We start from the raw sequence: 24,705 nt of genomic DNA, 5'->3' as shown, positions 1-24,705 counted from the left end.
GAGAGGTTTTGGTCTCACCAGTGAAGGGAAGTGACTCACATTGTTTGACTACATACTGGACATATAAATTGGGCCAGTGAGGAGATAAATTTTTAAATATGGGGTTTCCTATCCGGGCTGGCTTTATAGCAAGAGATACTTTTTCCTGATTAAGAAAGTCTGCTTGACCCATGCAAACACCAGTATGGGTGTCTAAATCATACATTGGCAAACTACAGCCTATTGGCCAGATTTGGCCGGCTGCCTAACTTTATAAATAAAGTTTTATTGGAACACAGACATGCTCTTTTGTTAATATATTTTCTGTGGCTGCTTTTGTGCCATAGCAGTAGAGTTGCATAGAGACACTGAGACCGTATGGCTCACAGAGCCCAAGATATTTACTATCTGAATAGTTACAGAAAAAAATTGCCAACTCTTGGGTCTAATTGATGAGTCCAGAGAGCAACAAATTTAACTGCTCACTCCAAAAATAGGGATGATATTAGAGATTTCATATTATTAAAGTTTTTAAGTTTGACTGACCTAATATCACATGGACTCTCATCAGACCCAAGTATTTAGAACCATTTGTTTTGAAACTTTAGAATAAGAACCACCAGGATGTGTGTTAAAGTTCTGGTTCCCGCTGAAAAGTCCTCATTTTTAACAAGTATCTCACATGATTCTGATGTTGATGGTTGTCCTGGATCACACTTTAAGAAACATTGGCTTAATGGTCAATTTTTTTTACTGTAGTATCTAAGATAGAAATTTCCATCCGTCTTCAAAGAGAATATCTAAGTCTGATGTGTGCCATGGGCAAAATTCAAGGAAATTGTGCCTTGGGATATTGAAGTCTCACGTTTAAGTATAATTAGAGCAGGACATTTTTACTTTTAAATGACAATATGCTTTGGCTGGTCAGCCAGTTAAAAATTGTTGTTTACAAGCAAAGGATAGTAACTGAAAGTGATTATATGTGATTCTTCATGCATGGTAGTCTTAGGAAATAGCTAGAGAGATGTAGTTTATTAGAGATAAACTTGAATATCTGGCTTTCTTAAAATTTTCTTATTTTTCCAGGGAATTTAAAAATAACCAAAATTATATGGAGAAATATTTTTCTACAGTTAATGCAATTATAGTATTACCAGTTTTATGGTTTGAAAAAGTTGTATTATTTATTGAGTGTTAGAATAGCTATTTGAGATTTCTGCGTATTGCTCTCTCTGCTAACCTAGTCCTGGCTTTTTCTGCCAACCTTGTTTCTGCATGACGTTGGACAGGAGCCCAGAATGTTTGTTCTGCCTGCCTTGCCTTTGTCTGTAATCATTTGGCTATGCCACATCTGCAGGGTGATATTTATTAAGGGACATTGGGCAGGATTGAAAATGTTAATTACATATTTAAAACCTAGAAAATTGAAGTTGTAGTACCAGAAGGAAAACGTGGTATGTTTTATGAAGTGTTTTTTAAAATTAGTATTTTATTTTTAGGCTTGAACTCAAACTTGAATGTAAATATGGATATGAACAGTATTAAAGAGCCACAGTCAAGACTAAGGAAGTGGACTACAGTGGACAGCATTTCTGCAAACACATCTTTGGATCAAAACTCCAGCAAACATGGTATAAAATACATTCTTACATTTTGCCATTTTTTAAAAATCTGTAGAATACTCAATTTAGGCTTTTATTTTAAATGTGTATTTTCAAAGCCAAATTCTCATAGAACCTTTCCTCATTATTAAAAAATGCTTTATTAGTTATTAAATCTTAGTTAAAACAAAAAAACAAAATTAACTTATTTTATTATGCTATTGTACAAAATAGAGATCACATTATACACTTAATTTTTTAATTATTCCCCTTTTGATGGTCATTTAGGTTTTTGCAATTGATTTTATTGTTCTAACGTTCTACTTAACATTTACTTAGTTTAATCTATGTAGGGTGTTAAAAACTTCCATAATAATTTGATTTCTGTCAGTTTCTTGTATGTTGACACATTTTCTTTATTGCTATCCATAAATCCTAAGATTCAATATTATTATCTTCTCATCAATTAATTTTTATTTTAGAAGTATCATCTTCATCTTATTTAATATTATCCATTCATCTAGAAAATGTTAGTGGGATATCTTCTGCTTTCCAACCACTGTACCAGGCCACCTGCAATACATATATATATATATATATATATATATATATACACACACACACATACGTGTACACAATTGAGTGTATGTAAACAAGTAAAAATACTTGCCCTGAAGGTGCTCCTTGTTTGGTAGCAAAAATAAGCATGTAAACAGCTTTAGAACACTGTGGTAGGTACTATAAAAGTTAATATGTATAATAGTACAAATAATATAATAATGTGAAATCCATGGGAGGATTGAGTCAGGAATAGCGAACTGGATGTGGTAGGTCTGGAAACACTTTATAGAGAGTCATCTGAACTGAGTCTTCAAGGTTACCAACAACTAGAGAAAGAATGAGAGTATAGCATGTGAAAAGTTAAAAGACAGGACAGCCTGGTGAGTTCTCTTGTGTGGGCGTGTCTTGAGGTGAAGGTGCAAATGAGAGAAAGGAGGAAGGTGAAACTGGAATAGTAGGTATGGAGCAAATCATAGATAACTTTTATGCTGTAAATCATTTTAAACATAAAAACGGCAGCTATCTAGAGGCATGTAGGACTTAAAGTGGTCTAAGTGAGCGAAAGAGGGCAATGGACATGAGAGGGAGTGCACTGAAGAGAGTGTTAGAATTAAGGCCAAAAGGGCTTGGTAACTAACTTAACTAATTCTGCAAGTATACAGTTGGCTATAATCTCCTGTACCTCTAGCCCCCTTCGATCTAACCCCTTGATCTTTAACACTTGGCTCAAAAGTCGTTTCCAAGGAGTTTCCTCCAGGCTTTATGTTCCCCTAGCATGTCTTTATGGATCTGTGTCTTGTGTAAGTATCCATTTAGGCCTGTCTCCATCACAGGACATAAACTCCTGGAGGAGAGTGCCCACACTTTGCTTACTTTGTAGCCCCATTGAGCGCGTTGAAGCCCTCGGGAAACACTTGGCTAGATGAAAGAGTGAGTGGGTGATAATGCGATTAATGGTTGAGAGTAAATGCAGGAATCAAAGCAGGCTTGGTGGGACAGACAATGAATTGATTTTGACTTCTTGAGTGTGGTGTTTTGGGGATAGCTCAATGTGGAGGAACCCAGTAAGAAATTAGAAATAGAGTCCTAGCACTCAGAAGAAGAATTCTGGGCTAGAGTAAGATTTGGTGTTCATCAGAATGTTGAGGTCATGGACGTGAATCAGATTGCCCAGAGGGACAGAGCATAGAGAGAAAAGAACAAGGACGGAATCCTGGAGCCACTAGTAGTGACGCAAACTGGAAAAGAATGACTGGAGGGATAGACTGTGGAGACCCACAAAAATGTTTCTACGTACAGGTTTTCTGTCTTCTCAGTTAAAATAAATTTTTCCAAGTCTGTTTTCCATATCTGTGCCTCAGTTTCTCTGTAAAAGTGAAATATTCCCTGCCTTTCACTGCTGTTGTGGGTGTAACATATAATCTCAAGTGCTCAGTATACTTACATAGGGCATACTGGTTGGTATCCAGTGTGCGCTATATAAGTGGGGTGTCATCATGCAGCATAGGTTTTAAAGTCAAATGTACTTGAGATTCAGTCTCAGTTCTTAAAGTCTTTTAGCTATAGTGTTTACATTTGGAAAATAGAAATCATAGAATTCGGTTTTGCTTGCTTGTTTGTTTTTTAAAGATTTTATTTTTCCTTTTTTCTCCCAAATCCTCCCAGTATGTAGTTATGCATTTTTAGTTGTGGGTCCTTCTAGTTGTGGCATGTGGGACGCTGCCTCAGCATGGCTCGATGAGCAGTGCCATGTCTGCGCCCAGGATATGAACTGGCGAAACCCCGGGCCACTGAAGTAGAGCACACAAACTTAACCACTTGGCCACGGGGCCGGCCCCAAAATCGTAGATTTTTTGAGAGAGTTAAATGAGATAGCTATTAAGCTCTTATCTCATTGCTTGGCAACTAAAATGCAGGCGGTGGGGGTGGGGGGGGGTCTTCTTATAAGCAGCCTATTATCATAAGTTTGTTTTTTATTCAATTAATGAAAGTAATTTTGTGTTTTATTTTTTGTTTTTAATTTTGTATTTGTATTTATCTTCTGTTTTTTTAAACTTAACATCTGGTTTTTATCATTTTTTTCACTGTGCATTTTATTGCATAAACTGTTTTCTTTTTTTGGTTTGGGGTTTTTTTTTAGTGAGGAAGATTGGCCCTAACATCTGTTGCCAACCTTCCTCTTTTTGCTTGAGGAAGATTGTCACTGAGCTAACATCTGTGCCAGTCTCCCTGTTTTGTATGTGGGATTCCACCACAGCGTGAATTGATGAGCTGTATGTAGGTCCATACCTGGGATATGAACCTGCGAACCCCAGGGCACCGAAGCAGAGTGCACAAACTTAACCACTATGCCACCAGGCTGGCCCCCAGACTGTTTTCTTCTACATAAATCTGGAATGTGAACAGTGGATTTTTAAGTTTTTTAGTAATTAGCTTAAACAACAAATATTTTATTTCTGTATCTATAGCAATCTAATGCACATATTCTAGTAACATTCTCTTCAGAATAATAAGGTCGATGCTTTTTCTGTACTTCAGTCTAGATTCCCGCTTATTTCCTTAATTTGACGTCTTGAGCCTTTGTCATTCTTTCTCTGTTTGTAAAATTTTTATTTTATTTTTGAGGAAGATAAGCCGTGAGCTAACATCTGCTGCTAATCCTCCTCTTTTTACTGAGGAAGGTTGGCCCTGAGCTAACGTCTGTGCCCATCTTCCTCTCTTTTATGTGTGGGACGCCTACCATAGCATGACGTGATAAGCGGTGCTAGGTCCGTGCCTTGAATCTGAGCTGGTGAACCCCGGGCTGCCAAAGCAAAGCACGCAAACTTAAACCGCAGCGCCACCAGCCTGGCCCCTCTCTTTTTTTTTTAATTATTTTTCTATTAGTAATACGAATTACTTAATTTTCGTCTGCTTCCCCATCCCTAAAATGTTCTCATTTTCTTTACATTAGCAGGCGGTGTGACTAATCTTAATCAACCCAAGACCGGTAGTCTTCCTTTCATGGATGTTATTTGATATCTCCCAGCTTTTATTTTTTTAAATTTATTTACTTATTTATTTATTTTTATTTTTTGAAGAAGATTAGCCCTGAGCTAACTGCTGTCAATCCTCCTCTTTTTCTGAGGAAGACTGGCCCTGAGCTAACATCCGTGCCCGTCCTCCTCTACTTTATATGTGGGACGCCTACCACAGCATGGCTTGTGAAGTGGTGCCATGTCCGCACCCGAGATTCGAACCTGTGAACCCCAGGCTGCCGAAGCGGAACATGCGCACTTAACTGCTGCGCCACTGGGCTGGCCCCCCTCCCGGCTTTTATTTTATTCCACAAAAAAATCAAGAATGTTTGATGAGGTTTCTTCTGTTTGTTTGCTTTTATTATTTCTTCGTTGTATTTTTTTCTTCCTTGTGAAAGTGATTTCAAAAATATACCTTGGTCTGGTCATGGTTTTAGTCTTCATCTCTCAAAAGAAAGGCAGGTTAGTTTTATATCTGTATATGAGAGCCCTTTAAATTTCAAGTCTTAAAATGCTGACTTTATTTTTAAGCCTCTTAATCTGTTTAAAGAAAGTGCTTTTTCTTATCATCATAACCCTCCAATTGTTTATAGTATTGTTTTCTCCCAGAACTACTACTTTTTGCTTGGTGTCTCTTTTCCTTCTCTTAGTATCTCTCTCTCTCTAGCATTGGAGACTTAGAATCTTCTTCTCAGACATATTCTTTTTTTTTTTTTTAATGATTTTATTTTTCCTTTTTCTCCCAAAGCCTCCCAGTACATAGTTGTGTATATTTAGTTGTGGGTCCTTCTAGTTGTGGCACATGGGACGCTGCCTTAGCATGACTTCATGAGTCGTGCCGTGTCTGCGCCCAGGATATGAACTGGCGAAACCCTGGGCCGCTGAAGTGAAACTTGCAAACTTAACCACTCCGCCACAGGGCCAGCCCCAGGCGTATTCTTTTTGTTTGCTTTTTTCCCCCTTTTCCTTATATTAAAAATTAGGAAAATGTTAATCATCCTGTTTCCATTGTTAATATTTTGGTGTAGTTTCTTCTTTTTCCCTTATAAAAAATAAAATATGGGCTGGCTCCGTGGCCAAGTGGTTAAGTTCGCAAGCTCCGCTGCGGTGGCCCAGGGTTCGGATCCTGGGTGCAGACATGGCACTGCTCATCAGGCCACGTTGAGGTGGCGTCCCACATCCCACAACTAGAAGGACCTGCAACTAAGATATACAACTATGTACGGGGAGATAAAGCAGAAAAAAAAAACAGATTGACAGCAGTTGTTAGCCAAGGTGCCAATCTTTAAAAAAAATAAATAAATAAGAAAATTAAAATAAAATAAAATAAATTGCCATCTGACTGTGTTCAGGAGAGATCCTGAAAATTCCAGCTCACGTATTATGTTTTGTTAAATTCTCACTATTTTGAAAATAACTTTTTTGAGCCAACTTCTGTTTAAACATTCAGGAAGTTTCATGTCAAAATTCAGATTTCTGGCATCTCTTTAGAAATGTGAAGATCTGGCAGCACTGAGCTCCAAAGCAGTAACCACCCAAAACTGAGTGGCTGCTGCCCATGTGTGCGCTGGCCCACTGCCACTCTCGGTGTCCCTCTGCTGGATGGTAGCATCATTTGCCATTTATCTTTGTGCTTACTCAGGAGTGTTTTTATGTTTTGTTTTTCTTCACAATTCCCTCATACCTATGTCCTCCCCTCATTGGTGGATAAATGTTTTCCTCTGCTCTGTAACCCAAGAAATATTTCCCTGCTGTCATCTTTCTGTCTGAGGAAGGACCATGGGACTTTTCCTATAGCCCACCTGCTTCACTTGTTTATGAAACGGGATTGGCCCCGTTGGCATTTGCGTTTCCCTCTTGTAGAAAATAGTAGCTGCTGTTCCGTAGTAGTAGAGTAGTGTAGAGAGAATTTTTTGAGGGAGAGTGATCTGATAGCAATATTCAGGATCACGTCAGAGATAGGCTGAGCCAGGGGAGGAGAGAGGCCTGTGGGGAAGGCCGTGGCTGGCACTGGCAGTTTGCAGCACAGTCTTAGGTGGGCTCTATTGTTACCTCCATTTTTAGTGAAGCTTAGAGAACCAGTAAGTCAGTTGTAGAACAGAGAAGAAGGAGAAAATCCAGGAGACCTTCTGTGTCACGGGTCCCCAAGACCATGCTCAAGTTTGCGGGTCTGCTAGAAGATCTCAAAGAACTCAAAAAAGCTGTAATACTCATGCGTATGGTTTATTACAGCAGAAGAATACAGGTTAAAATCAGCAAAGGAAAAAGGCGCATAGGGCAGAGTCCAGGAGAAGCTTCCTGCTGTCCTATTCCACTGGAGTCCCACAGACTTGATTCTCCCAGCAGTGATGTGTGAAATCATGTACAAAGTATTGCCAAACAGAGAAGCTCACTAAAGCCTTGGTGTCCAAGGTTTTTTATCAGGGATCAGTCATATAGGCATGGAGCCACCTGCATGTCTGATCTTAGCTACTCAGTCTCCAACCCCCTGCAGACTTCTCAGAGGTCAGACAAATATAACATGACCAAGGCCCCTCACAAACAAAAGCAAGTATTCACCATAAATCATATTTTTCTTATAAACTATGTGGTATGGAGTGGCCCAGGGTATGCAAAGCTCTTCTTATCTGGTAGGTTATTCTCTGGGCTTAGAGGGGCCCATGAACCAATCAAGTGCCAGTCCTGAAGCTCTTTGCAGTGTGCAGTCTGGGCCTGCTGTGCGAACCCTTTACTGCTCACCTTCTAGAGTGAGAAAAACCAGATTTGTTGAGGGAAGTAGAGTGGAGTGGAGGCGAGGACACTTGACTAGGAAATTGTGCATCGAGGAAGGGTTGGACTGGGATGTCTCTGGTAGTTTATGGTCCTAAGATTCTGTGACTTCAAGCTAGTTTATAAAATCCCTTTCTAGCCCTCACCTCCCAGAGAAAATTACAGTGTTCTGGGGAGGGGCACATAGACAGAAGGATGTTTATTTTCGTCTTGAGGTTGAAGGCAGTTGGGAAAGGCTTCCAAGAGGCCCTGTGGTCTCTTAAGCTGAGATATGAAAGATAAACAGGAGTTAGCCAGGCAGAGGGGAAGGGAGGGAAAACCATGAGAGGTGGGCGGAGGCTAGAATTTTAAGAGACTTAGAAACTGTTGAAGAGTTTGAATGTTACTCCCTCCGTGAAGGAGAACGGTTTTAAGCTGGGAAGTGACATGATCAGGTTGCATTTTCTGGCTGCAGTGTGGAGAACTGGGGAGTAGAGGTGGACAGAGGGATCAGTTGGGAACCTTCTCTGCCTAACCCAAAGCTTAGCCAAACAAGAGATGACAGTAGCTTGACCTAGTGTAGTCATTATTCAAGAGCTGTGTGATCGTTTCACAGTATGTTCAAATATAGAATCATTACGTTGTACAGTTAAAACTAATGTCAATTATATCTCAATAAAAAAATTTTGTAAAGAAATGAAGAGTAGGGGCCAGCCTGGTGGTGCAGCAGTTAAGTGCGCACGTTCTGCTTCGGTGGCCCAGGGTTTGCTGGTTCGGATCCCGGGTGTGGACATGGCACTGCTCATCAAGCCATGCTGTGGCAGGCGTCCCACATATAAAGTAGAGGAAGATGAGCACGGATGTTAGCTCAGGGCCAGTCTTCCTCAGCAAAAAGAGGAGGATTGGCAATAGTTAGCTCAGGGCTAATCTTCCTCAAAAAAAAAAAAAAAGAAATGAAGAGTAAATGTATAATATAAATTATAAAGACACCCACTAAAACAAAAATATAAGCCTTCCACATTTTCAGAGAGTTTTTAAAGAATCTATAAAGAAATAGAAGGCATCACGTAAAATAATATGAGAGAACTAAGACCAAATATATTTCAATTTGATAAATATAAATGGGCCAAACTAATTTGTTAAAATAAAAGAAATTATGATTGAATCATAAAGCAAAATCCAACTCCATGCTGTATACAAGGGACCCAAACAAAATAATTCAGAAATCTTTGCAATTGCAAAAAGGGAAAAAAAAGAGCTATGTAGGAAGCAGAATTGACAGGACTTACTGATTTTAGGATAATGGAGAGGGAGAAGCCAGAAGAGACACTGTTTTCTAACTTCAGCAACATCCAATCTGTGTTCCTCTGATTAGTATTAGAAGCACATTTTTATGACATTCATTTCTTTCCTTTCTTTTGGATTTTATCTTAAAACTTTATGTGACTAAACTTGGCTTAAAAGTCAGTTTGCTAGTTTGTACTCATTGAACTGATGATCAGAAATTGAAGGTGAAATTGTCATGTAATAGAAGGAACGTTGGACCATAAATCATACAGACCTGAATTCTAAGTTGAATTTGCCACTCAAGGGTATATTTCATTTGGAATTTTTCTTAAGAGCGGGAATGGGAGTTGAGGCGGTGGCAAAATAAATATGGACCCTGGATTTGAAACCTAGTTCTGCTGCTGATTAGCTCTGCTACTTATTGGCTACTGGCAAGTAACCCAACCTTTCTGAACTTCGGCTCCCTCATCAGCTAAATGGGAATAATAATAGTACTTCTTACGATCTTTTGAGGATGAATAAGACAATACCTCTGAAGCACTTAAGCACCAGAACAGGGTTAGACATGTAAGTGGTCGTTAGTTCTCAGCCTTCATTATTGTTACTGCCGTCATAGTTATCTCCTGAGATGCCCTACCTCTAAGACGGCACCGTTTCTCCAGTGTAAATCCAGCTTAGTTTGCTTGGACTAAATCTGCTGCATAAATTTTACATTTCATTTTTTTGATGTGATTAATAGAATATGATTGGACCGTAGCTGCCTTTTATGTCATCTATTTTTCTTTTTAATAATTGTTTCTTACTAAAAAAAAAAGGGAATGCTTTTATCACTTCAGCTTCTTACATAGGATTTAATCACTTGAAATTTGGCAACTCTGCTTACTTAACTGTATCACCTGCAACTACTACTTTATTTATATCCCACTTCATTCCCAAGTGGTTTAAATTCAGCTTGCAGAGAAGATATGCAGTTCAGGGGCCGGCCCAGTGGCGCAGCAGTTAAGTTCACACGTTCCACTTCTTGGCCGCCCGGGGTTCGCCGGTTTGGGTCCTGGCACCGCTTGGCAAAAGCCATGCTGTGGTAGGCGTCCCACGTATAGAGTAGAGGAAGATGGGCATGGATGTTAGCTCAGGGGCAGTCTTCCTCCAAAAAAAAAAAAATACGTAGGTCACTCAGATAAAAGTCACTAGATGAGGAAGCCAGAGAAGAGGGGAAATGGGATTGGTGGGATGACCAAATCCAGTCCAGGATAGGTTAGTGCCCGCTGCTGAGCGGAGGTCCTTTTGGGCTTCAGCTCTGCTGTCTCTCAGTAGCTGAGAGAAACTTGAATGTTTCCTGCAGCCAGGGGAACGTTTGTCACGGAATGAAGGAGACTGAAGCGACGTTTGGGCTCCACTTTGCGTTACCAGAAGCTCGTAGCTAGAGCAGCCTTGAATCCATGAACAAGGGCTTTTCTTTGCATCTATTTGAAACTCAACATGAGAGGACAAGACACTTGATTTTCCTTTCTTCACTCTTGCTCCTCATTCCAGTAAATTGTACCTCCTTCTAGGAAGTTAGTGAAGCTAGAAACTTGAGAAATTCTTTTTTTTTAAGTTCATTAAGATAATTTACATATAGTACAATTCCTCCTTTAAAGTACACAATTCAGTGGCTTTTAGTATATTCTCATAGTTATGTATCCGTCACCACAGTCAATTTGGAACATTTGCCTTACCCTAGGAGAACCCCTGAGGTGTCACTCCTCCATTTTCCTTTCTCTCCCAACCATAAGTAAAAACTAATCTTCCAGGGCCGGCCCCATGGCTCAGCGGTTAAATTCACGCTCTGCTTCTGCAGCCCAGGGTTTCACCAGTTCAGATGCTGGGCACGGACATGGCACCGCTCATTGAGCCATGCTGAGGCGATGTCCCACGTGCCATAACTAGAAGGACCCACAACTAAAAATATACAACTGTGAACCGGGGGGCTTTGGGGAGAAAAAGGAAAAATAAAATCTTAAAAAAAAAAAACCTAATCTTTCTGTTTTCTATAAATTTGTCTATATTTGACATTTCATATAAGTGGAAGCATGTAATATCTGGGCCTTTGTGACTGGCATTTTTGGCTTAACATATGTTTTCAAGGTTCATCTGTGTTGTAGCATGCATAAGTATTTCATTCCTCTTTATAGTCATGCTGTATAATAACCACATTTTGTTTATCCGTTTATCACTGGGTAGATATTTGGGTCCAAGAGATATTCTTGATTTTTTTCCTTTCTCCAACCTCCACATCCAGTCCATCCAAACAGTGCCCATTCTACTTCCTAATATGTAGTTTATGCATCCCTGTGTCTCACCATCTTAACAGCCTCCTGGTCATCTCCCTGCTTCCATCCCTGCCTGCCTTCCGTTTTCCACACTGCAGCAAAAGTGATCTCAAAACACATCAGGTTGTATCACTTCTCTTCTTAAAACCCTTCAACATAAAGAACTCCTTTCTGTGTCCTACAAAAGCCTCACATGAGGGTGTTGCAAATTCTGATGACTTCAGGGAACAGGCAGGGTGTAGACCAATCTGGAGGGGTAGGGCCTGGGGCAGCCAGAGTGCACACCCCACCTGAGGGCCTTTGAATTCCCTCACTCCCTCATGTTATTCACTCTTCCACTTCCTATTTTTCAGACAGAATGGTCTTTTGGTTCCTCAAATGTGCGAATCTGTCTTTCTCCTCAGGTGTTTGTTCAGGCTGTACCCACTGCCTCGAATTCCCTCCCCCAACCCTTTATTTGACAGCCCTGCCCGCTCCTTGCCACACACACTCTCCTTCCATTCTCTGTCCGTTTACTTGGCTTTTTATTAGAATATACTATCACTGAGGGCAAGAACCCCATTCATCCTCACCTTTCTATGTCCAGCGTTTAGCACAGCAGCTGGCACTGTTCTGATAGGAGAATGATGTGTTTTGCCTATTGTGTAAAGCATTGGTCAGTTTAAGACGCATTCAAAGATAGGTATGGAGAATAATACCAGAAAACAACGTTGCTAAGTGAGAGTAAGTTGTAGTTTTATGGAATTTCATACTCATTTTGTTAACAAATATCTTTACCAATGCTGTATAATCACAAGGGGGCATAGTATAGGGTAGAAATATAAGTATCCTGATAGAAAAGGATATTAATTTGTTTTCATTACATGTGTGTTGTGGGCATAGCCATTTCCTGGAGTCTCAGGTATACCTCTTTGCCGCTCACGATGTCCTTTACCACAGTTTTTTCTTTACTGCAGTTGTTTCTTCCTTCCAGTGCTCCTCACTCCCCCCCACCCCCAACCATGAACCTCCCCTGTAGAGTTCACTGTGCTTGTTCTCACTTTAGGCCAAAATACAAGTGTTTTAATGACTTGGAAATGGTTTTGTACTCATATTCTGATCACTTATTGATGGTTATGTTCCTTATATCCTTCTTGAAATAAAATCCACTGTGATCATTTTCATATCTCAATATATGAGAGTTAAAAGTAATTGAAGTCTGAAGGAGAGCACAGAGTTGTCTTTTCTCCTTGCATTTTCACCTAATCTGTAGAATACAGTTTGAAACCCACAGATCTAGTAGGAATTTTTTTGTTATATTTGAGAAACTACAAGAAATAAGTTGAGTAGTATATTTCGCTCCCATTTCACTCTCCTTTTTCTCTTTGTAGGTGCTATTTCAAGTGGTTTCAGGCTGGAAGAGCCCCCGTTTGTTCCCTATGACTTCATGAATAGCAGTACTTCTCCAGCCAGCCCTCCGGGTTCAATAGGAGACGGCTGGCCACGTGCCAAATCGCCTAACGGCTCTAGCAGTGTTAATTGGCCACCAGGTAAAATGGCAACAGCTTCTTTCATGAGGGTTTGTTTCTGTTAAGATTTTGTGACCTCTATATGTATTAATTCTGCCTGATTGGACTGAACTGTGCTAACGATAAGAAAGAATGCAAAAATGACAGATGAAAAGTTGAACATCAAGTCTTATGCAGATGAATGCGTCTGGCCTGTTACCAGTGCCTTTGTGCTCCAAGCAGTGAAGGTGGGATTAGTCCCACTGGCGGCATGCAGAATTATATAAAGATCTTGAGTCCTTTTTTTTTCTTAAGTCATGTCAGGGGACTAACTCGACAGTATTTTATTTATGCTGAGGAGTCACCGGAAAGGCACCTGTGGCCTGCCTTGTCCTGTTGGACTTGCTTTGTGATTTGTAATTAAAGCACTTTAAAATATCACTGTTTAAAAATATATAAATCCAGGGAAATGGTTTCGGCTGCAAAAACTTGCAAGTTATTCATAAATAACAGCTTATAATAATTGTATTGCTGAATCAGCCTCTTAGGGTGCTAGTGTTAATTGGAAAATATTTGAGAATTACATAGACTTTAGGAATAAAAGTTTTGGATGTTTAATAATGGGTTTTTAAATAATTGAGTCTGAACTAATTCTGAATTTTTATTTCCAGAATTTCGCCCTGGTGAACCATGGAAAGGTTATCCAAACATTGACCCTGAAACTGACCCTTACGTCACTCCTGGCAGTGTCATAAACAATCTTTCAATTAATACTGTACGGGAAGTTGACCACCTCAGGGACAGGAACAGTGGTATGTAGGCGGTACAAGTCAGAATTTCTGAATGATGGTGGACAGCATGGTTTAAGAATGGCTCAAAGTGGACGTGAAACTCTGAACAGCAAAAGTCACTCTGGCACATCACAGCACCTGACATCCAAGGGCATCATGGCAATGAAAACACTTTAATTCTCAATTTTCCTATAGGTGGCTCTTTAGCCATTTTTAATATGAGGATTTATCGCTTGATATGGTAAACACGTATATTAACTTAGTAAGTTAACACAAACATTTGCTTTCCAGTAATTGTATTAGCAACTCAAGGTTGCTGTGTACTTTATAACTCATTTCAATAGTGGCTGTTTAAGAAATGGATGTTTCTTGTAAAAGATTTTATATTATTTGTTTATACACACTGGATGTTAAAGGGCTTTCATCTGGAGAAGCAATTTGGCTTTGTCTCCCAGAGTGAAAATAAGACCAATTTAAGGGTCTCTGCAGTCCTGATGCACTTTATAATGGGTTATCAAATAAAATCATTATACTACCTACCACATGATTATTTTTCACACCAGGCATTTACAAGTATTGCATGTATACACTAGGAGAAAGGTGAATGAAAATATTTTCTCTATTTCTGTAATGTATATCCTCCCATCTACCCCTTTAAACAGTTTATAATAAAATGGCAAACAGTCAGCATTTTACATTAAATATGTAATTTGTGAACAGATGTTTGCCATATCACAGTGGTGAGAAGAGAATCCTCATTGTTCTGAAGTAACTGAGTTTAACGGACAGCCATGTAGAAGTGAAGGCACTACTTTCCCGGGAGGAAGGGGCCAGAGCCAAGCCCGAGCCCGCACGCCTGGGAGTTAGTGAGAGAGTCTGGCAGCTTGCAGAAACAAGGGCTGCTGCTTGTTTCTAGAAGATTCTGAAAGTCAGGAGAGGAGTTTAGATTTGATATTAAAAGAAATAAACCTTTGAAGGTTTTGGGTGGGAGAATCATCGTTTAAGGTGGGGTAATCTGACGGTAAGCAGAATGGATTGGAGTGGGAGACCAGTTAGGAGCTGTTGGAGTGTTCCAGATCATGGTTGAGTCTAGAACTAAATTAGAATAGTGGTCAAGGGGATTTTTTTTAAATGGGGAGAAAGGCTAGGTTTTGGAGAATGAAGATGGGGCATGGTGGAGAAAGATGAAGGCCTGGTTAACTGGCAGTGTCAGTGCCAGGGTGCCTTGGTGAACTGCCTGATAAGAAGTCACTGGAGTTCAGAGATAGGAGTTGGGAGCATAAGAATTATCCCTCCTTTTGGAACCCCATACTGGGAAGTAAAGCCAGGTGTTGTCTTGGGGATGTATCTCCTTATCCTGTGCCATTGTTAGAATGTATTCTCACAGACAGGGCTGGGAGGGAAATACTTCATCTGAGCCACAGTAAAAACAGTGAGCAAGCTCTCAGCCTGCTGTTTTGAAGGCGAGAAGGCAGATGAGATCTTGGGTACCATCTGTGACCCTGAGCCTACCTGTTTCCTTTCAGTGGCTACTGTTGCAGTTTCACGGGATGCTTTTGCTTTTTCTCAAACACCATGTCCCTTGCTCTGGGGATGACTCATTGGGCTCTTCCCCCCACATAGGGTCATCCTCATCCTTGAACACCACGCTGCCTTCAACTAGTGCCTGGTCATCCATTCGTGCCTCCAACTACAACGTTCCCCTCAGCAGTACAGCACAAAGCACTTCAGGTGGGCCTTGGGGGGACAGGGTCTGGGGGGGTGGGGGGGAGGTCAGCACCTGGGGCTGGGCTGGGCTTTTCAGTCCCTCTTCCTTTTATCTGAAGTCATATTTTCATAGAGGTAGGAGAATATATTTCTAAGCCTGGGAAAATATTTTTAACACCAGTTTGTCCCTTTTTATAATATACTGTATCTAGCAATCATTTACTAAAGTAATGAGCTTTCACAGAATAGTTCTCACTGTCATCTGAGAGCCATCTCAGCTTTGTAATTAAATGTAATTTAATTACATTTAATTTAAACTATCTGCAGTGAAGGATATGTTACTTTTAAAATTTCCAATCCTTTGTAAACTCATACTTTTGTAAAATACAGTAAACCTGAACTTGGAATTGCTAGGAAAATGATTACACACTTGGGAGTTATGGCGATGTCAAGTTGCTGTCAACGTTTACAAACGCTCCTCTGAATTTCTGTACGCATTCTGTCACGGGCCAGTAATTAACTGTTGTGACCAGTCTTCGACCACACTTCAAGTCGCGCTGATTAAAGGACATGCGCTTTATGAATCAAGTAGAAGAATAGTTGACAGTGACAGAAATTATAAAATTTTCCATCCCCGTCTGCCCCCTCATGTTTTTAGCGTTATTTTGACGTGCTTTCCTTTGTGCCTGATCCCTGCACAGCCCTGTCGCTGTGAGGCAGCGCACGTCAGGGAATGAGCTTGCTCACTTTCTTCTTTTTTGTTTTTGAAAGCTAGACAGGCCTAGGTTCCTGGCTGTGCACTGGACCCATAGGCAAGTTGCTTAACCTCTCTATCCTCAGTACAATGTGTGTCAGGGTTAGGGATGGCATATGCCAAGTGTCAGCAGCCCAGCGCTCAGCACAGAGAGGCACGCAGAGTGAATGTCTGCTGTGATGACCCCCTGAGTGGGGGCTGCTTTTGTAGTCCTTTTTTCTATGAGTAAACAGTATAGTTCTAGAATCTCTTTAATGGCCTATGTGACAATTGCGAGTGACTCAGTTATGGTTATTAAGATAAGGAGTTCCCAGTTGCTGTTTTAGAGCAATTCAAAGCAGTGGGGGTTTTTTTGTTTTGATTTCAATTAAAGTGTAGTTTTGAGGGGCTGGCCGCGTGGCTGAGTGGTTAAGTGTGCGCTCTCCGCTGCAGGCGGCCCAGTGTTTCGTTGGTTCGAATCCTGGGCGCGGACATGGCACTGCTCATCAAACCACGCTGAGGCAGCGTCCCACATGCCACAACTGGAAAGACCCGCAGCGAAGAATATACAACTATGTACTGGGGGGCTTTGGGGAGAAAAAGGAAAAAAATGAAATCTTTTTTTTTTTTTTTTTAAGTGTAGTTTTGTACACTGGAATAAGAATTTCATAGGTCTTAAAACTATTAATAACACAAATGATCTGAGCATTTTGAGGCAACAAAGAGCAGTTTCCTTTTGGCTTTTTGTTTTTATTTGGCAGTTTAGTTTGATTTGGGGGTTTTTAATGGAGTTTCTTTTTGTTTGATTTGCTTTTAGTGGGAGAATGGGTGTTAACTCCTTAAATTTTCTCTTTTCTGAAAGCACTCTGTCTCCCCCCACTTTGTTTTCTTCCTTTGAGTAGCCAGAAATAGTGATTCCAAATTGACATGGTCTCCTGGTTCAGTTACAAACACCTCTCTGGCTCATGAGCTGTGGAAGGTCCCTTTGCCACCTAAAAACATCACTGCTCCGTCCCGCCCACCTCCGGGACTGACTGGTCAGAAGCCACCCTTGTCTACGTGGGATAATTCTCCCCTTCGTGTAGGTGGAGGATGGGGAAATTCTGACACCAGGTATACCCCAGGTAAGATGAAGAGCACAGGATGGTTTCATGTGCTGTATTTGCTGAACACTGACTGGTACCAACAGTCTAGTTTAATAGAGACCTAAATGGTGACTGTCACATTCCTCTCTGTAAAAGAGGATTCTAACCTAAAGAAACGTACACTTCCTAGTGCATTGGCATCTGTAATTTCCGTGTGTTTGAGAGTCTTAAATTTTATTTCAAGTTTTGCCCAGTTTACTTAAGAACATTTGCCCAAAGACACATAACAGTCAGTTCTAAAGTTAATGGAATGGGGCTCTCCTTTCTTTCAAAAGTTTATCAAAAGCTCATCCTAAAATGTGTGCTAACTTCCTGCTCGTGGCAGGCATGCAGAATAACACCATGTCACATGGAACAGAAGCTATTATTTGATGAGGCTGGGGAAGGTGGGAGCAGCCCATCTAGGCCTTGAAGAATGGAGCGTGTCTGGGGGAAAGCTGGGGCTGTGCTCAGGCTCATTGTAAAATGTGATGTTAAGCGGGACATTTGAGAGTGAAAGGGGATGCTGCTCATTAATCATACAGGGCCCATGGGCATAAACCAGACTGTCCCTGGAGAACTGGGACGAGTGGCTTCCCTGCCTCTCTCCTTCTGTAAGTGACTAGCCCTGGATTTGTACTGGCATCGTGTCCCCGCCCACCTCCCCCCAACACACACACACACACACACACACACACACACACACACACACACACAGAGCCACAAATTTAACTCAGAATTGTCTGCCAGTTCTAACAGTAAATGTGGTCGTCTCCTTCATTCTCCTTGGCCCCAAAACCATGCCAAACTTTCTCATCTTCAGGCTGAAAATGATAGTAAAACCTCATTAGTAATTTCTAGTCTTTAGATAGGAGATTGACTGAAATAAATTTTATAGTGTTTCCTTTAGAGGAAAGTTTTAATTACACGAAAAGAACACTGTTCCAAGCTACTAAATGCAAATTTATGTAATTGGCGTCATGTGCAAGTGGTTCTTTCAGACCACAAACATCTTCTGGGAGCCAGCTAAGTGACCGGTAGTACACAGTGAAGGGAGATAATAAAAGTGGCCTAGGAGCCCCCACCCCAAGGAGGGTTGGTGGAGTTAAGTGGGATCAGGAAGCCTGTAAGAGTAAGCCAAGCAAAACAGAGGGAACAGCATATGCCAGGGCTCAGAGACCTGGGAAAGCACAAAGCTTCCCTGTGGAGTTATTAGAGATCGGTGGGCAGGGATCGGGGCCAGGGGTCAGGGAGAAATGAGTAGGCATGAGCTAGCTGTGTCATGGAGCCATCTTCCTAAGCCACACTGAAGTGTTTGTGAGACACCTTTAAATAGTTGTAGATACGGTAGTGACTTGATCGTGTTTTAAAGCTCTGCCGCTGGGAGAGAGCAGATGCTGTGGGGCAGAGCAGGAAGGCCAATTAGGGAGCTGCTGTGGTACCCCAGATAAAAATGAGGAATGTCTGGATGATTGCAAGCTCTTAAATCCCCTTAGAGCTTCACACCCTGTGGGACATGCATGCAAGGTCATTGATGCCTGAGATAATCACAGACAGGCCTTTCCCCAAAGGGTACCATTTTGAGATAGTTTTGGCTTTATAAATGAAAAGATCCCAAAGGGGTATGGCCTTTTTTGGCTCACTAGCCTGCCATGTGATGAGCTGGGAGCCGCCTGGGCCTAGGGAGAAAGTACCCCAGGTAGAAGTGCAGACAAGTAAGAAGGCAGGGAAGGACGCCAAGAGCCCAGATGATCCCCCTGAATACCTGTAATTTGACTGGGATGTGTTTGTCCTGAACAGTCATTCAGGCCACAGTCTTGGAAACTGACTTGTCTTTCTCATTCCTTATTAGGTTCCAGCTGGGGTGAGAGCAGCTCAGGGAGAATAACAAATTGGCTTGTTCTAAAAAACCTTACACCTCAGGTAAGAACACCAGGTATTCTGTTTTGTGTGGATGTGCCAGGTAGCATGGGAGCAAAGGTTTCCAGTGTTAAGTTTAAGATGGTGCTACCCAGGCCTACCAAGTGGTACTAAGCAGATGTCAAGGCTGGGCAGAGGACAGTCTTTAGATGGCTCAGGCAGGCTGTGGTCTGATTCAGTGGTTTTCACACTGTGAAATGTACATGAAAATACAGACCAAAAATACAGATCCCAGGTTTCACCCCAAGGACTGATTTAGTGATCTGGGCTGGATCAGGGATCTGCATTTTTATAAGGGCATTCTCGTGGATTTGATGCAGGTCATCCTTGTGTTGCACTTTGAGAAACCCCAGTCTGCCCTTTTAGATTAGGACATTTTCTTAGTCCCTGGACCACTCCATCCTCTGGAGGCTGGATGTTAAGAGCCCACCCCCCTCCTCCCCCAGGGAGCAGTGCCTTGATGAATCCTGTCCTCAGGGCAGGGAAGAGAGAAGACATGAAGCCACAGCAGGGGCACTGGCTAACTAAGGAATTGGGGATCTGGGGAATGTCCAGGAGTCTAGAGGCCACAGAGGTATGGCTCTGGGACCAGTGGAGGTGGGGAGGGGGGCGCTGTACCCCATCACAGCAGTGAGTCCCAGTGAAGAGTGACACCAGGAGTAAGAACTGTGGGTGAGAGAGAATGGACCAGAGTCCCAGTTGGGACAACCTCCCTGGGTGGTCCTCGAGACAGTGCATCTAATTGGTGGTTCCTCACACTCTGTTTCCTAGATTGATGGCTCAACTCTGCGTACTCTGTGCATGCAGCATGGCCCACTGATAACATTCCACCTGAACCTCCCACATGGAAATGCTTTGGTCCGTTACAGTTCAAAAGAAGAGGTAGTGAAGGCACAAAAGTCTCTGCACATGTAAGTTGGCCGTTCTGTGTGACACCTGGGAAAAGCCCTCACAATTGTAAGAGTTTGGGGTTCCCTCATTTGGGGTTCCCTTGTGTGTGAGGACAGCTGATGACGCTGTGCACCATCTCCAGGCCAGCGGCAGCCTCACTCTATCTTGGGTTCCCAGGTTGACAGTCTAAGGGGAAGCATCATCCCTGGTCAGTAGGGCCCTAGAAAGTCCCTTGAACTGCCTGTAGGAGGCAAAAAGACATGATCTTGCCACCACAGCTGCATTCCCAGGGGAGCTTCGCTCTGGCCCTCGAGAGCCCTGGGCGCCGTGCCCCACCCTCTGCTGCCTGGGGTACTGCTCATTGAAGGGAGGGCATGCTGGGTGCCTCGTGTGTTCTCCCCTCGCCCTCTCCCCACTTCATTGCTTTTTTAGCAGAGATTCTCTAAGTTTCACCCTCAGTTTTGAATCAGTAAAACCCTTCAGGGGCCCACCTCCGTGGCCGAATGGTTAAGTTTGCACACTCCGCTTCGCTGGCCCCAGGTTTCACTGGTTCAGATCCTGGGCGTGGACGTGGCACCGCCCATCAGGTCATACTGAGGTGGCGTCCCACATAGCACAACCAGAGGCACTCACAACTAGAATATACAACTGTGTACTGGGGAGCTTTGGGGAGAAGAAGAAGAAAAAAAAAGAAGATTGGCAACAGATGTTAGCTCAGGTGCCGATCTTTAAAAAACAAAAAAACCCTGAATTCAGATCTCCTGAGTCTCCACTGTGCCTACTTGTCTCTCTCTCTAGGTGTGTATTGGGGAACACTACTATTCTTGCTGAGTTTGCCAGTGAAGAGGAGATCAGTCGTTTCTTTGCACAAAGTCAGTCTCTGACCCCTTCTCCTGGCTGGCAGTCTCTCGGGTCCAGCCAGAGCCGGCTGGGCGCTCTCGACTGTTCCCACCCGTTCTCCAGCCGGACCGATCTCAATCACTGGAATGGTGCTGGGCTGTCGGGAACTAACTGTGGAGACCTTCACGGCACTTCACTCTGGGGGACCCCACATTATTCCGCAAGCCTGTGGGGCCCCCCAAGCAGCAGCGACCCCCGGGGAATCAGCAGCCCATCCCCCATTAATGCTTTTCTTTCTGTTGACCACCTGGGTGGGGGTGGAGAGTCCATGTAACAGTGTAGACGTCGACTCACGAACTGTGACCTCAAGATGCAAAAGATAGGAGCACTAAGTTGGGCTCGCCGCCTGCAGCCAGGGGCCACCTGTGGGAACAGCTATTCTCTGCACATTTTCCACTTTGTTTTCCCTGAAACATATCAGTTTGAATACTTGAATCATGCAGGCCAATATTATAATGTGAAAAGGTATCTATCGATTTACACTCCCAAGTAGCGCCATACATGCTAAACCATATAGAATGAGCTCACTTGTGTATATTCATCATGTTTAGCCTTTGGGTTCCTTTTTTTCCTCCCTCTTATCCTTCCCTCCCCCCTTTAGTCTCTTCTTTTTTTTTTTTTTTTTTTTTTTTTTTTGCAAAACCGTTTTTTTGGGCTGATAATGTATGAGCTTTTAACTTTGCACTGAATGATGTTCTCTCCGTCTAATCGGCAATATGGGGGGGCAGCTGTTCCAGTGTAAATGTTTACTCAAGGATGTTCTTAAAAGGTGTGCGCTCTCTACTATGCCTTGATGTTTGCCTACCTTATTGTGGTATCGTGGCGATTAAAAGATCAAGTTATGATACTGACTTAGGACTATAAATGAAAGTATTGCACCAGTTTTTTCATGTTATAAAACTAAAGAATTTTCGCTCTGCAGTTTGAGAAACTGTGGCCACAGCTGTGACTTGCAGCCCCCCTGCCACCAGGACGGGCCCTGCACTTTGAACAGGCTTTCCATTTTGTTTGAAGGTTCCCACGTTGAACCTTCTTGTTTACAGATTTTTTTGTTTGTTTTTTGAGAAAAAGAAATGTTTACTCTTCCATCATTTAAAAAAAATTTAAAAGACAAAAAAAAAAAATGGAGGATGATTTAAAAGATGCTTTCTATCTCTGGGAAAAAGGAGCAGCATTTGGCCATGTTCTTTTGTTTTTCTATTCCTGTCCTAAATCAAAGAGCATGGTTCTCAGGAAAACCAGTTCCCCAGTAAAAAAACTCCTTGTAGTTTCTTATAGGAAAAAAGAAAAACCCCAACTTTTAGCACTGATACTACGTATTGCTCTGTTAAAAAATTTTCTCTGCCAAAAAAAAGAAAAAACAAAAAAACGCTTAAAGCTGGAGTTTGACATTCTGCTTTCAGATGCTGTCTTTTTATTAGTGAGTGATGATGGTTTGCTAATAATCAGTAGGTAATAATTTTTTGTAATCCCATCAAGTGGCTCTATATGTTTCTGCTCTCTTGTGACTGTGTTAATGTTTAACTGTTGTACCTTAAAGCCGAAATCAGTAACTATGCATACTGTAACCAAGGTATTGGGCTTACAGAATTGTTCGTTGTATAAAGAAAATTTTAAATGTTGTTGCAAACTAACGAGTTACACCATTTTTAAAATTTCTTTCTCTCCTCCCCCCTTTTTTTGCCCACAAATGGTATTATAATGCTTGCTTAGTCAAAGAAGAGAGACTAAACAAGGGTAAAAAATTTTAACAATACAGAATTTGCCATCATTTCATTGCCTTGATTCTAACTGTTTGTGTCCTAAGATGCAAAAGAAGTCAGTGGCTTTTAACTGTTTACAAATAGAATGTGATTGTAAAATGTACAGTTTGGTTGTGTTTGAATTATGAAATTTCTTCAGATATAATAAACCATGACTTTTTGGCTGCTCAACATTAATTGTCTCTTTTTTGTGAATTTATTTGTACGCTCTTTTTTATGATGAAACTTTCAAAGTTGCTATGTATGAGGGTTCTCATAGAGCAACTGATTAGAAATCTAAGCAAATATTTGAACATTTTATCTGAACTTATCCACAATTTCACCCTGAGATAATGTGAGAACAATGGGAAACTGTAGCTTGCTCCTTCCTACCCTCTTTGAGCATCTTTGGGATCTTGTTGCTCAAAACTCTTCTGTGACTTCATCTTCCCCACCATTTGTGCCCATCTCAAGCCTCAGCAAGAGACCATTTGGAACATGAAGCTTAATGACTTGACAGTGTTCTCGTGTTAAACTCTCATACCTCTGTTACAAAATGAGAAATGCCACAACCTGGACTGGCCTTTTTCTTCCCCCTTCATGGCCCTGACTCCTCACTGCAGGAGCTCTGGGGCAAAACCTGTGTATGTCTTTCAGTGTATGACTTCAAATCATGCTCCAACTTGCCAGGTGTAAGCTGATGTTGTCGGACACCTTAATATAAGCAAATGTTGTTCAATGCATTCAATGTATATTGACTTCCATACTGGTTTTTCCAAAAACCAAAGGTAGCTTTGAAAAACCATGTCTGGAAATGTTTGCAACGTTAAGCTGATTGACCTTTTGGGGCTTTGAGTAGTATATAATTGACTTCGTAACTGCGTTAATTGTATTGTTAAAGTGTTTGGGAGTTTTTTGCGCTTGTTATGTGGAAATAAAGTGTTTGATCTAAAAAATTAAAAAGTGGTTTTGATTTTTGCCTAGTCCTTGAATAACACGGCTCTCTTCCCAAAATGACTGTGTTACTCCTAAGTTTTCCTTGATCTCTGTCAACCGTCCGTGCCCTAGTCCAGGCCATTAGTCTCTTGGCGCCATTTCTCTGGCTTAATGGCCTCGAGTCACTGACAGCCTGCAAGAGTCGGTCTAAATGTTTTAACATGTCCAGTCATGCATTTCCAAATGCTGCTCACAGTGCCACACGGCTCCTGCTCCCTGTGTCTTCTGGGCTCTGGACTTCTGAGGTCTGCCCTGCTGCTCTGGCTCTGCTCTCCTCCCAGCGGGCCGGTCCAGCACTGCCTAACCCTCAGTGACTCGACATGGTATCACTGAGGCCAGCTTCCCTGTGCTCTCTCTTCCCATCGAGAGTAGGCACCTTCCCTCATTGCTGATGCTACAAAAATGTGATCCCCTCTCCAATCAGTATCTCAAGCTACTGTACCAGGCCACCAGCTGATGAATAAACTCTTGCTCATCTTTGTGATTCATGAGATCAGACACCTACTGGAAGGAATAACAGCTGTTACCTGTTGACATTTGAGGACTGAAGATAGCGGTAGTGCCACTCTTAAATTATGAGGGTGGATGAACCAGGGAAGGTTGAGGTAAAGTTCTTGACAGGTGGGGTCAAATTCAGGCTAAATATTGTGAAGATAGAGGTTGAGGTAAGAGGGGGTGTATTTGGATCAAGGCAGGAACGACAAATTGAGGTTGCATTGAGCAAGCTGGCGTAATAATTAGCTAAGATCATTTCTGTGCTTTGGGACTTCACTAGTTTCCCTCTTCAAAGTTTAAGATCTCTTCCTGACGATCCTTTGATTTCAGAAGTGAGTGGCGGGGTCTCTGAACAGGAGCCAGAATCGGAATTCAAATGAACCTTGAGAGCCCCTCAGAAAGACCAGGCCTCGT

The 24,705-nt window shown here is 41.9% G+C and overlaps 1 protein-coding gene across 17 annotated transcripts in view; it reads left to right on the top strand.

The window, feature by feature from the left end:
- Window positions 1-22,998, top strand: part of TNRC6A (trinucleotide repeat containing adaptor 6A) — a 101,352-nt gene extending 78,354 nt beyond the window's left edge. For 15 of the 17 annotated variants that reach the window (XM_070232080.1, XM_023616099.2, XM_023616098.2 and 12 more), the window contains 8 exons: window positions 1,479-1,610; window positions 12,876-13,034; window positions 13,664-13,804; window positions 15,407-15,514; window positions 17,126-17,347; window positions 19,200-19,270; window positions 20,039-20,178; window positions 20,957-22,998. In XM_070232080.1, coding sequence (XP_070088181.1) covers window positions 1,479-1,610; window positions 12,876-13,034; window positions 13,664-13,804; window positions 15,407-15,514; window positions 17,126-17,347; window positions 19,200-19,270; window positions 20,039-20,178; window positions 20,957-21,332 — 1,349 coding nt within the window. In that variant the 3' untranslated portion in view covers window positions 21,333-22,998. Of the gene's footprint in view, window positions 1-1,478; window positions 1,611-12,875; window positions 13,035-13,663; window positions 13,805-15,406; window positions 15,515-17,125; window positions 17,348-19,199; window positions 19,271-19,713; window positions 19,842-20,038; window positions 20,179-20,956 lie in introns of all 17 variants that reach the window. The other 2 variants (XR_011424708.1, XR_011424707.1) reach the window with 1 other exon arrangement.
- The last annotated feature ends 1,707 nt before the right edge of the window (window positions 22,999-24,705 follow it).

This window comes from Equus caballus, chromosome 13, assembly GCF_041296265.1.
Source record: "Equus caballus isolate H_3958 breed thoroughbred chromosome 13, TB-T2T, whole genome shotgun sequence".
Classification (NCBI taxonomy): Eukaryota; Metazoa; Chordata; class Mammalia; order Perissodactyla; family Equidae; genus Equus; species Equus caballus.
This window is presented reverse-complemented; position numbering and strand designations above follow the sequence as displayed.